This window comes from Callionymus lyra, chromosome 4 (genome assembly GCF_982586985.1).
Source record: "Callionymus lyra chromosome 4, fCalLyr1.hap1.1, whole genome shotgun sequence".
NCBI classification, from domain to species: domain Eukaryota; kingdom Metazoa; phylum Chordata; class Actinopteri; order Syngnathiformes; family Callionymidae; genus Callionymus; species Callionymus lyra.
In genome coordinates, this window is record NC_141821.1 from 1,524,222 (window position 1) to 1,537,882 (window position 13,661).

Here is a 13,661-nt window from a genome sequence, read left to right on the forward strand (position 1 = left end):
GACGAGTGTTGACGAGTGTTGACGAGCGTTACAGAGTGTTGACGAGTGTTGACGAGTGTTGACGAGCGTTACAGAGTGTTGACGAGTGTTGACGAGTGTTGACGAGCGTTACAGAGTGTTGACGAGTGTTGACGAGTGTTGACGAGCGTTACAGAGTGTTGACGAGTGTTGACGAGTGTTGAAGAGTGTTGACGAGTGTTGACGAGCGTTACAGAGTGTTGACGAGTGTTGACGAGTGTTGACGAGCGTTACAGAGTGTTGACGAGTGTTGACGAGCGTTACAGAGTGTTGACGAGTGTTGACGAGTGTTGACGAGTGTTGACGAGCGTTACAGAGTGTTGACGAGTGTTGACGAGTGTTGACGAGTGTTGACGAGTGTTGACGAGTGTTGACGAGTGTTGAAGAGTGTTGACGAGTGTTGACGAGTGTTGACGAGTGTTGACGAGTGTTGACGAGCGTTACAGAGTGTTGACGAGTGTTGACGAGTGTTGACGAGCGTTACAGAGTGTTGACGAGTGTTGACGAGTGTTGACGAGCGTTACAGAGTGTTGACGAGTGTTGACGAGTGTTGACGAGCGTTACAGAGTGTTGACGAGTGTTGACGAGTGTTGACGAGCGTTACAGAGTGTTGACGAGTGTTGACGAGTGTTGAAGAGTGTTGACGAGTGTTGACGAGTGTTGACGAGTGTTGACGAGTGTTGAAGAGTGTTGACGAGTGTTGACGAGTGTTGACGAGTGTTGACGAGTGTTGACGAGCGTTACAGAGTGTTGACGAGTGTTGACGAGTGTTGACGAGCGTTACAGAGTGTTGACGAGTGTTGACGAGTGTTGACGAGCGTTACAGAGTGTTGACGAGTGTTGACGAGTGTTGACGAGCGTTACAGAGCGTTGACGAGTGTTGAAGAGTGTTGATGAGTGTTGACGAGTGTTGAAGAGTGTTGACGAGTGTTGACGAGTGTTGACGAGTGTTGACGAGTGTTGACGAGTGTTGACGAGCGTTACAGAGTGTTGACGAGTGTTGACGAGTGTTGACGAGCGTTACAGAGTGTTGACGAGTGTTGACGAGTGTTGACGAGTGTTGACGAGCGTTACAGAGTGTTGACGAGTGTTGACGAGTGTTGACGAGTGTTGACGAGTGTTGACGAGTGTTGACGAGTGTTGACGAGTGTTGAAGAGTGTTGACGAGCGTTACAGAGTGTTGACGAGTGTTGACGAGTGTTGACGAGTGTTGACGAGTGTTGACGAGTGTTGACGAGCGTTACAGAGTGTTGACGAGTGTTGACGAGTGTTGACGAGTGTTGACGAGCGTTACAGAGTGTTGACGAGTGTTGACGAGCGTTACAGAGTGTTGACGAGCGTTACAGAGTGTTGACGAGTGTTGACGAGTGTTGACGAGCGTTACAGAGTGTTGACGAGTGTTGACGAGCGTTACAGAGTGTTGACGAGCGTTGACGAGTGTTGACGAGTGTTGACACATGTTGACGAGCATTACAGAGCGTTGAAGAGTGTTGACGAGTGTTGAAGAGTGTTGACGAGTGTTGACGAGTGTTGACGAGTGTTGAAGAGTGTTGACGAGTGTTGACGAGCGTTGACGAGTGTTGACGAGTGTTGACACATGTTGACGAGCGTTACAGAGCGTTGAAGAGTGTTGACGAGTGTTGAAGAGTGTTGACGAGTGTTGACGAGTGTTGACGAGTGTTGACGAGTGTTGACGAGTGTTGACGAGTGTTGACGAGCGTTACAGAGTGTTGACGAGTGTTGACGAGCGTTACAGAGTGTTGACGAGCGTTACAGAGTGTTGACGAGTGTTGACGAGCGTTACAGAGTGTTGACGAGTGTTGACGAGCGTTACAGAGTGTTGACGAGCGTTGACGAGTGTTGACGAGTGTTGACGAGTGTTGACGAGTGTTGACGAGCGTTACAGAGTGTTGACGAGCGTTGACGAGTGTTGACGAGCGTTGAAGAGTGTTGACGAGTGTTGACGAGTGTTGAAGAGTGTTGACGAGTGTTGACGAGTGTTGACGAGTGTTGACGAGTGTTGACGAGCGTTACAGAGTGTTGACGAGCGTTGACGAGTGTTGACGAGCGTTGAAGAGTGTTGACGAGCGTTGAAGAGTGTTGACGAGTGTTGACACATGTTGACGAGCGTTACAGAGTGTTGAAGAGTGTTGAAGAGTGTTGACGAGTGTTGACGAGTGTTGACGAGTGTTGACGAGTGTTGACGAGCGTTACAGAGTGTTGACGAGCGTTGACGAGTGTTGACGAGCGTTGAAGAGTGTTGAAGAGTGTTGACGAGCGTTACAGAGTGTTGACGAGTGTTGACGAGCGTTACAGAGTGTTGACGAGCGTTGACGAGTGTTGACGAGCGTTGACGAGTGTTGACGAGCGTTGAAGAGTGTTGAAGAGTGTTGACGAGCGTTGAAGAGTGTTGACGAGTGTTGACGAGCGTTACAGAGTGTTGACGAGTGTTGACGAGCGTTACAGAGTGTTGACGAGCGTTGACGAGTGTTGACGAGCGTTGAAGAGTGTTGAAGAGTGTTGACGAGTGTTGACGAGTGTTGACGAGTGTTGACGAGCGTTACAGAGCGTTGACGAGCGTTGACGAGTGTTGACGAGCGTTGAAGAGTGTTGAAGAGTGTTGACGAGCGTTGAAGAGTGTTGACGAGTGTTGACACATGTTGACGAGCGTTACAGAGTGTTGACGAGCGTTGACGAGTGTTGACACATGTTGACGAGCGTTACAGAGTGTTGACGAGCGTTGACGAGTGTTGACGAGCGTTGAAGAGTGTTGAAGAGTGTTGACGAGTGTTGACGAGTGTTGACGAGTGTTGACGAGCGTTACAGAGCGTTGACGAGCGTTGACGAGTGTTGACGAGCGTTGAAGAGTGTTGAAGAGTGTTGACGAGCGTTGAAGAGTGTTGACGAGTGTTGACACATGTTGACGAGCGTTACAGAGTGTTGACGAGCGTTGACGAGTGTTGACGAGCGTTGAAGAGTGTTGAAGAGTGTTGACGAGCGTTACAGAGCGTTGACGAGTGTTGACGAGCGTTGAAGAGTGTTGAAGAGTGTTGACGAGCGTTGAAGAGTGTTGACGAGTGTTGACGAGTGTTGACGAGCGTTACAGAGTGTTGACGAGCGTTGACGAGTGTTGACGAGCGTTGAAGAGTGTTGAAGAGTGTTGACGAGCGTTACAGAGCGTTGACGAGTGTTGACGAGCATTGGCGAGGGTTGAAGAAACACACACGTATGTACACACACCCACACACACACACACTCAAACAAACACACACACACACACTCAAACACACACACAAACAAACGCAAGATGAAACCGTTAATGCAGTTGTTCCTCAGAGCAGGTGGTGCGTTCAAGGAACATATGTTGGAGTAAAAAAGTGCTTCAAAGATGAATTGAAGGCTCCAGGTGCTCGAGCTGCACTTTCACTCCGTGTGGAGCATTTGAGTCCAGAGAAAGATTAGAGTTCCCTGCAGCCATGGAGATAAGGTCCGGACAAGATGGTGTGTGTGTCTGTAGGTGTGTGTGTGTGACATCACGCAACAGTGGAGATCCCGGAGGGAAGTTTTGCTCCAGAACACACGAGACAAGAAATCATCATAGAACAGAAAACACAGTCATATGACGGATGAGATGATGAAGGAGAAACTGACGTAAAAATATTGATTTCAAGAGAAACTTAGATCAACATCAAGATGAACTCGATTGATGCTGCTTTGATTTGAGTGTTTTTTAACAGTTACAGAAGAAGCTGCTGATCAATGTTGATAATATTTGAATCATTGCTGTTTGAACAACAGACAAAATATTGAAATCATAATAATATTATTACTTATATTACTAATAATAATAGTAATAACAATAATAATAATAAAAGTAATAATAATAATTATACTAATAATATAATTATTATAATAACAACAACAATAATAATAATAATAATAATAATAATAATAGTAAAAACATTAATAATAACAACAACATCAACAACAATAACAACAACAACAATATTAATAAAAATAATTATAATAATAACAATACTATTAATCATAATAATAATAATAATAATAATAATAATAATAACAATAATAGTAATAGTAATAATAATAACAAAAAACAAACAAAAAAACAATAATGATAGTAATAATAATAATTATTATTATTATAATAAAATAATAAAATGAGGTGACCGGAACAATAATAATATTAAAAAAATTAAAATAAAAAATCAAACACAAGAACAAAAAAAAATAGAACTACTGTATATTTTTTTATAAATCAAATATGTTGTGATGTATGTTTGTGTGTGTGTGTATTATACATATTCATTGTCATTTATAGTCTCCATGTTGGAGCTTCTGGATCCGAACCTTTGGAGAGAAAAACATCTTCCATGGAATCATTGGCAGATTTTCTGAAGTCCAGGCTCCCTCTAGAGGCTGAACAGAGAACTTGTTTCCAGCCGGAAAAACAATCACACAGACGGTGGTGAGGACACACACACACACACACACACACACACACACTCTCTCTCTCTCTCTCTCTCTCTCTCTCTCTCTCTCTCTCTCTCTCTCTCTCTCTCTCTCTCTCTCTCTCTCTCTCTCGGTGTGTGTGTTCATGAAGCGTCGCAGCATCTGGATTCCTCTGATCTCGCGGCTGTTGAAGGAAAAAAAGCCTCATTCTTGGAATTCCTGCGCAGCGTCGACAACTTTCTCTCCCGGATCCCGACCACGAGACCGGATCGATCCGCGGGACCGAGGCTCCGGTCGGCGGGCGCTCGAGCGATGCTGCGGCGGGAGATGCGTCCCTCGCAGCGCCTCACGCCCGCGGATGCTGCGGCTCGAACACACACTGTGGTCGCTCCAGACGCAGACTGGGGCTGAAGACCAGGATTTAATGTTGGATTTTTTATTTATTTTTGCTGGATCTGAGCGGAGATGTCACGCCTGAGGATTGACACTGCCACGGACCAAGTTCAACCCTCGTTGATGGAACTTCTGGACCTTCAGCTGAAGAGACATTTTTTGATCTAAATAGACACCGAGACGATGGACAGCATCATGGCTCACATGTGGCTGGTCTTCTCATGTTTCTTCGCACCACTCTCTGCTCACTCTGGAGTCTTCAACACCACCCGAGACGACTTCCTTCAAGTCAAGCTCCAGCACGACCACTGGAAGTCTACCCTGCCTCACCCCAGTTTGTACTTCAGCCAAGCCGACGTGGTCAGCTTGAGGAAGCGGTCGTTCACCACCCACGGCCAGATCTTCAAAGTCATCCGGGCTGCTGTGCTCACCATGCTGTCCAACGTGCCCGCTTACATGCCGCCCGCCAAACACGTGGAGTTCACCAGCAAGTGGAATGAGATTTATGGGAACAACCTTCCTCCCCTGGCGCTCTACTGCCTGCTGTGCCCCGAGGACGGCGCCGCTCTGCAGTTTCTTCTCAAGTACATGGATCGGATGGTGGAATACCCGGATTGGAAAGTAACAAGTGCCCCTAACGACGAGGTCCCCATCGCTCACTCTCTGACCGGGTTTGCGACGGCGTATGATTTCGTCTACTCTTGCCTGGACGACCTGCGGAGGGATGTTTACTTGAAGAAAATACGCTCTGTGACTGAGGAGATGTTTGAGTTTTCCAGGTACAGAGGTTGGGGCAAACAGTACCTGCAGAACCATCAGACCACAAACACTCTGGCCTTTCTGATCGGCGCCATAGTGGTCGGCTCTCACGACGACCCCGAGTCCATGATTTGGAAACAAGTGGCCGTGAGCTACATGGAGAAGACCATGTTCCTCCTCAACCACGTCGTGGACGGCTCGCTGGACGAAGGAGTCGCTTACGGCAGCTACACCGGCAAGTCCATCACCCAGTACGTCTTCCTGGCCCAGCGGCACTTCAACATCGACAATCTGCAGAACAACTGGCTCCGAGAACATTTCTGGTTCTACTACGCCACGCTGCTGCCAGGCTTCCAGAGGACGGTCGGCATCGCCGACTCCAACTACAACTGGTTCTACGGTCCAGAGAGCCAGCTCGTCTTCCTCGACACTTTCGTCCTGAAGAACGGCACCGGTAATTGGCTGGCTCAGCAAATTAGGAAACATAGACCCAAGGATGGCCCCATGGGGCATTCGTCTGCCCAACGCTGGGCCACACTTCACACGGAGTACATCTGGTACAACGCTCACCTCGCACCACAACCTCCCCACAACTTTGGCAGACCTGGAATGCATATTTTCTCTAACTGGGGTGTGGTCACTTATGGAGCGGGGCTGCCGAGCGGGCAGGGGAATACTTTTGTCTCCTTTAAGTCTAGCAAGCTAGGTGGTCGAGCGGTTTATGACATTGTCCACGACAGGCCTTATTCCTGGGTGGACGGATGGAATAGCTTTAATCCAGGCCACGAGCACCCGGATCAGAACTCTTTCACTTTTGCACCAAATGGACAAGTTTTTGTATCCGAAGCACTTTACGGACCAAAATATAGCTACCTTAACAACGTGTTGGTGTTCAGTCCTTCTCCCACCAGCCACTGTAACTCACCTTGGGAGGGTCAGATGGGGGAGTGCGCTAAGTGGTTGAAGTGGACTGAAGAAGGGGTCGGTGATACGCGAGGGGAGGTCGTCGTCGCGGCCTCGCACAGGGACACGATGTTTGTAAGCGGCGAGGCGGCGCAGGCGTACTCTCCCGCCATGAAGCTAACCAGCGTGTACCGAGCGCTGGTCTTGCTAAACTCTCAGACTCTGCTGGTCCTCGACCACGTGGCGAAGGCAAGCGACTCGCCGGTCACCTCGCTCAGCGCGTTCTTCCACAATCTAGACATCGACTTCAAGTACGTACCTTTCAAGTTGTCGGACAGCTACAACGGGGCGATGATGGACGTGTGGGACGCGCATTATAAAATGTTCTGGTTCGACGCGCAGGGTCACAGCCCCGAGACTCGCATACAGGAGGCGGAGCAGGCGGCCGAGTTCAAGAAGAGGTGGACGCAGTACGTCAACGTCACGTTTCCCGTCACGTCCGCGGTCAGCAGGGTGGCGTACGTGTTGCACGGCCCCTACGTGAAAGTGTCCGGCTGTAGATTTATTGAGAGCAGCAGAAATGGGGTAAAACTATCCTTAAATATAAACAACACTGAGAAAATAGTTTCCATAGCAACCAACTATAAAGATATAGGGGCTAGGTCGGCTTTCTTAGGGTTCGGAGGTCACTGTAAAGTCGAAGACAAGTATCAAATCACACGATACGGCCTCGGGACGCAGCTGATCCCCAAACAAATCAGTAGTACTCAGCTGTTTGATTTTGGATTCGCGGTCAACGTGGTGGCGGGCGTCGTTCTGTTCGTCGCGATTGGATTCCTGACCCTGCAGAGGAAGTTCTACCTCTGCTTCGGCAGACTCATGCGTTACGCTCTCCTCTCCGTGCTCATGCTGTGGATCGCGGAGCTTCTGTTCTTGTCCAACAGCTGTGATCAGCTTCTCTGCGGCGTGAAGTGGAACGGCGCCGGCAGACGAGAGGGAAACAAACAGATCAGACTCTACGAGCAGCATCAGCTCCCCCTGCCCACTGTCCTGATCACGACTCTGCCGGGCTCCGGCTCAGAAATACTCAAACATTTGTTCCACAATAACTCCGATTTTGTTTACATCCGTGTACCGACGGAGCATCTAGACGTCCCGGAGACGGAGTTCGAGTTTGATTCCCTGGTGGACGCGTGCGAGTGGTCCAGGTCGGACGCGGCGAACGGTCGGTTTAAGGTCATCCAGGGTTGGCTTCACTCGCTGGTCCACAACACAAAACTGCACTTGCAGAACATTCAGCTGTCGGAGGGCGGGAGGGCGAGGCAGACTCGCGAGAGAGCCGGTGTCCCGAGGGAACGAAGGAAGAGATCCAGGAGGAGGGAGCCGGCGTCGGAACTGAAGGGCAAACTCAGCACGAGCGTGGACAGGGACGCTGAGTACGTGAGGGAGATGAGACGCCATGTGGCCGAGTACCCCAACACCCGCGTGGTGCTCAGCATGCGCAGCGGAAGCTGGGCCCTCAAACTCCCCTTCATTCTGGAAGTAGTGGGACCTTCTCTGAGGACCATCCATGTGGTCAGGGACCCTCGAGCGTGGATCTACGTCATGCTCTACAACAGCAAACCCAGCCTGTACTCACTTAAAAACATCCCACAGCACCTTTCCTTGATATTCAAGGAGGATTCCGCCAGGGACGGCTGTGCCACCTCGGCGCCGGAGTTCAGAACCCTCCGGACACTTTTGTCACGATCGGAATCCAACCCCGTGTTGATACTCGCTCACCTGTGGCTGGCGCACACGGCCGCGGTGCTGAGACTGACGGACGCCATGCCCGAGGAGTCGCACCTTCACGTCAGGTTCGAGGACATCGTCAAGTTCCCGCAGGAGACGGCGGAGGACATTCACACTTTCCTGGGGGTGCCGGTGTCGCCCGCCGCCCTCAACCAGCTGGCGTTCACCACGTCCACCAACCTGTACAATCTCATGTACGAGGGAGACATTTCGCCGGCGAACATCGACGCGTGGCGGCGCAACATGCCGCGCAAGGACGCCAGGACGGTCGAGGACGTGTGCCGGAGCCTCATGACGCGTCTGGGTTACGGCAGTTAAGGTCGCCGCTGCGGGTCAGCTGTCCAGTGTGTCCCCCATGTTTTGCACTGACGTGAAGTTTGCTGCTGATGTTCAGGTTCTTTTCGCGTCGGCTGCTAGAAAATCCTCCTGCTCCGGTCGACCCTCAATGTTTTGCTTGCAGCACTCGTGTCTCGGCTACAACCCGGGTTTTCTGTTCACGCGTCCGTGTCTTAAAGGTGTTTTTCTCAAGTGTCCTGGAACAGTTTTCTACTGTGTCTTAGAAAAAGATTAAAAATCAAAGCTTCTCAAACATGTGATTCCACTTTTTGGTGTAATTTTCTACTTTTTGAGAGTAAGAAGTGTTTAGATTTGTAACAGTTTATTCACACGAGATTTCATCATCTTGGATACAAACCAAGATTAAACATTTAAACTCATGATCCGACAGTTCATTGACTGACTCAACAGGAAGTCCAAACATGTGACGTCAACACCTTTGGCTAAAGCTAATGTTAGCATGAAGAATTGATGTGGTTCGTAATCGAGTCTTTCTTTTCAAAGCACGTCTTTCGTTGAACCTTCAGTTTCATCATTTATTTTAGAGGCTTAAACACTTGTTTAAATGTGATTTGTTTATTTGATTTCTATTGTCAGAACTAAACATGATGAACGGTCTCCGGGTCGTGAGTTTGATGAGTTTATCGAAGATTCGTCTTCAGAAAAACAAAAATAATGATTGTACGTCACAGTCGTCGTTTTGTTTCTGGTTTATTTACGGGAAGGTTTGGGTTTTTAACATGTTTACGGTCGACAAGGTTAATTTTCATAGATAGAAATATGAAGTAATGCTTGAATTAAATGACGTCAGAAACATAGAGTTGAAAAACACTTGGTGAAGAAATAGAAACATGGAGAGGAAAGTGTAGAACATGTTGAATAAAGAAAATAAAAGTCTTTAAAAATATTAAAACTGTATTTGTGGCAGAAAATAGAATAAATGATGAAAATTCTTCAAATGATTAACATTAATTGAACATTTTGTGAAGTTAGAAAAGAAAAGATAAAAAATAAGTAAATAAAGACAAATAGTTCTTGACCTTGTGATAAATTCTGTGAAAACAAACCAAATAAATTCAGGTGAAGATGAAAACAATCTTTGATGCTTTAATTAAATGAATTAAACGAATGATTCACAACAGCATGAACTTGATGAAGAACTTTTATCATAACGAGTGAAAAGTAAAAACCTCGACGACGTCGGTGAGGAAGTAGGAAAGTATTTATGGATCCGTGCGACACGTTTCCCAGCGGATCAGGGATGAATCCGACTATTTTAACTCCTTTGTTTATGGAATGAGTTCAGAGAGAAGCGCTCGACAGGATCAAAGTGAGCGGGAATAAAAAAAATCTTCCTCGACGTCGTTTGAGAGAAAATGGTTTCAGAAGCTGCGAAGTTTCTAATTGAAGGAAACAATGTTTGGAATTCAGTCTCCAGGCGGGAATATGGAGTCGTGTCGTCACTGAAGAACCATCGAGATGTTCTGCTGCTGTCGCCGTGACGATGAAGGAGATCCTCCGTCACTCACATCCAGGATGATTGACAGGACGTCCAAACATGTCTTTGATAAAAGATATTTTTACATGTCGCTCTTCAAAGGATGATGGAACAGGTCGAGGAGGCACTCGAGGAAGACGCCGTGAAACGACTGAACAAATAACTGGAGATTTCAACCATTTCTGGTTCAAATTGATGTTAATATTTGCATTATTTACTTCATTTCATCTCAATTATTAATGTTAAAACAATACTTTGTTATATATACTGTATATATATATATATATATTTATATATTTATATATATTTATAACTTACAAACAACTACAATAAATAGAACAAATAATTAAAAGTAAACCAATTAAATAAAATGTTTTGCATAAAAAGAAGAAATCTTGAATGTTCAGTTCAGTTTATTTAAAAGGACAATGTATAACTATGTCAATAAAACATCATAAATAATCAGTAATTAATAATATATATGATCAATCACACACAAAACTACAATAACAAATCAAAGTAAATAAATGAATCAAACCACTTGTTGTGATGATAATATTTCTGTACATACAGAAATCTACAGAAATATTAGTAAAAATGTCATTTTCATCCAAACATCTAAGTTCTACTGCTTTGACTGAACGACATCATCGTGTTCAGTTTATATTTGATCAATAATAAATCATACACACAAATACTACTAATACATCAATACATGAAGGACAGACGTAACGCCATACTAACACTGATTGTTTGTGTAACTGTTACTAACAAGTCTTCTTCTCAGACGTGGAGCTTCAACACGTCTCTCACCAGCAGAAGAACGAGTCGGAACATGTTCACACGTCTCTCTGTCAACATGGAAAAACGCCTCCATGTGTTTGGAGTCGAGAAACGCTTCTCGCTCGTAATTCACTCATCAAGTGTTTCATGTTCCGCACTTTCTACTCACTCAAGCTCCTCCTCTGTTCGAGGCCTGGAGGACCTGGAGGACCTGGAGGACCTGGAGACGTGAAGGACATGTAGACGTGAAGGACATGTAGACCTGAAGGACATGTAGACGTGAAGGACTTGTAGACGTGAAGGACATGTAGACGTGAAGGACTTGTAGACGTGAAGGACATGTAGACGTGAAGGACTTGTAGACGTGAAGGACTTGTAGACGTGAAGGACTTGTAGACGTGAAGGACTTGTAGACGTGAAGGACATGTAGACGTGAAGGACATGTAGACGTGAAGGACATGTAGACGTGAAGGACTTGTAGACGTGAAGGACTTGTAGACGTGAAGGACATGTAGACGTGAAGGACATGTAGACGTGAAGGACTTGTAGACGTGAAGGACTTGTAGACGTGAAGGACATGTAGACGTGAAGGACTTGTAGACGTGAAGGACATGTAGACGTGAAGGACATGTAGACGTGAAGGACATGTAGACGTGAAGGACTTGTAGACGTGAAGGACATGTAGACGTGAAGGACTTGTAGACGTGAAGGACTTGTAGACGTGAAGGACTTGTAGACGTGAAGGACTTGTAGACGTGAAGGACATGTAGACGTGAAGGACATGTAGACGTGAAGGACTTGTAGACGTGAAGGACTTGTAGACGTGAAGGACATGTAGACGTGAAGGACTTGTAGACGTGAAGGACTTGTAGACGTGAAGGACATGTAGACGTGAAGGACATGTAGACGTGAAGGACTTGTAGACGTGAAGGACATGTAGACGTGAAGGACTTGTAGACGTGAAGGACTTGTAGACCTGAAGGACTTGTAGACGTGAAGGACTTGTAGACGTGAAGGACATGTAGACGTGAAGGACTTGTAGACGTGAAGGACTTGTAGACGTGAAGGACATGTAGACGTGAAGGACTTGTAGACGTGAAGGACTTGTAGACCTGAAGGACTTGTAGACGTGAAGGACTTGTAGACGTGAAGGACATGTAGACGTGAAGGACTTGTAGACGTGAAGGACATGTAGACGTGAAGGACTTGTAGACGTGAAGGACAAGTAGACGTGAAGGACTTGTAGACGTGAAGGACTTGTAGACCTGAAGGACTTGTAGACGTGAAGGACTTGTAGACGTGAAGGACTTGTAGACGTGAAGGACTTGTAGACGTGAAGGACATGTAGACGTGAAGGACTTGTAGACGTGAAAGACTTGTAGACGTGAAGGACTTGTAGACGTGAAGGACTTGTAGACGTGAAGGACTTGTAGACGTGAAGGACATGTAGACGTGAAGGACTTGTAGACGTGAAGGACTTGTAGACGTGAAGGACATGTAGACGTGAAGGACATGTAGACGTGAAGGACTTGTAGACGTGAAGGACTTGTAGACTTGAAGGACTTGTAGACGTGAAGGACTTGTAGACGTGAAGGACGTGAAGGACATGACGGACGTGAAGGTCGTGAAGGACATGAAGGTCGTGAAGGACGTGAAGGACATGAAGGACATGAAGGTCTTGAAGGACATGAAGAACATGAAGGACATGAAGGACATGAAGGTTGTGAAGGTCGTGAAGGTCGTGAAGGTTGTCAAGGTCGTGAAGGACATAAAGAACATGAAGGTCGTGAAGGCCATGAAGAAAATGAAGGACTTGAAGGTCATGAAGGACATGAAGGACGTGAAGGACATGAAGGACGTGAAGGACATGAAGGACATGAAGGACGTGAAGGACATGAAGGACATGAAGGACATCATGGACATGAAGGACGTGAAGGTCATGAAGGACATGAAGGACATGAAGGACATGAAGGACGTGAAGGACATCATGGACATGAAGGACGTGAAGGTCATGAAGGACATGAAGGACATCATGGACATGAAGGACGTGAAGGACGGGAAGGACATGAAGGACGTCAGTGAGTCAGTGAGTCAGTCAGTGAGTCAGTGAGTCAGTGAGTCAGTGAGTCAGTCAGTGAGTCAGTCAGTCAGTGAGTCAGTCAGTGAGTCAGTGAGTCAGTCAGTGAGTCAGTCAGTCAGTGAGTCAGTCAGTCAGTGAGTCAGTCAGTCAGTGAGTCAGTCAGTCAGTGAGTCAGTCAGTGAGTCAGTCAGTCAGTGAGTGAGTCAGTGAGTCAGTGAGTCAGTCAGTCAGTCAGTCAGTCAGTGAGTCAGTCAGTGAGTCAGTGAGTCAGTCAGTCAGTGAGTCAGTGAGTCAGTCAGTGAGTCAGTCAGTCAGTGAGTCAGTCAGTGAGTCAGTGAGTCAGTGAGTCAGTCAGTCAGTGAGTCAGTGAGTCAGTAAGTCAGTCAGTGAGTCAGTGAGTCAGTGAGTCAGTGAGTCAGTGAGTCAGTCAGTGAGTCAGTGAGTCAGTCAGTGAGTCAGTGAGTCAGTGAGTCAGTGAGTCAGTGAGTCAGTGAGTCAGTGAGTCAGTGTTTGAATGACTCAAAGCTCCACGAGTCACTTGTTGACAAACGACTGAAGATTTAACTTCATCCGTTTGACTTTTGTCCTACACACACTTATATACACACTTATACACACACTTATATACAC

The 13,661-nt window shown here is 46.8% G+C and overlaps 1 protein-coding gene across 1 annotated transcript; it reads left to right on the forward strand.

Moving 5' to 3' along the window:
• Positions 1-4,633: 4,633 nt before the first annotated feature.
• Positions 4,634-9,400, forward strand: dselb (dermatan sulfate epimerase like b). Its single transcript, XM_087788422.1, has one exon. It carries the CDS (start codon positions 5,065-5,067, stop codon positions 8,650-8,652), a length of 3,588 nt encoding a protein of 1,195 aa, XP_087644548.1. The 5' UTR covers positions 4,634-5,064; the 3' UTR covers positions 8,653-9,400.
• Positions 9,401-13,661: the final 4,261 nt, after the last annotated feature.

What these genes read in the sequence shown, in the direction of transcription:
- dselb (XM_087788422.1), top strand. Translation starts at nt 5,065, where the DNA reads ATGGACAGCATCATGGCTCACATGTGGCTGGTCTTCTCATGTTTCTTC.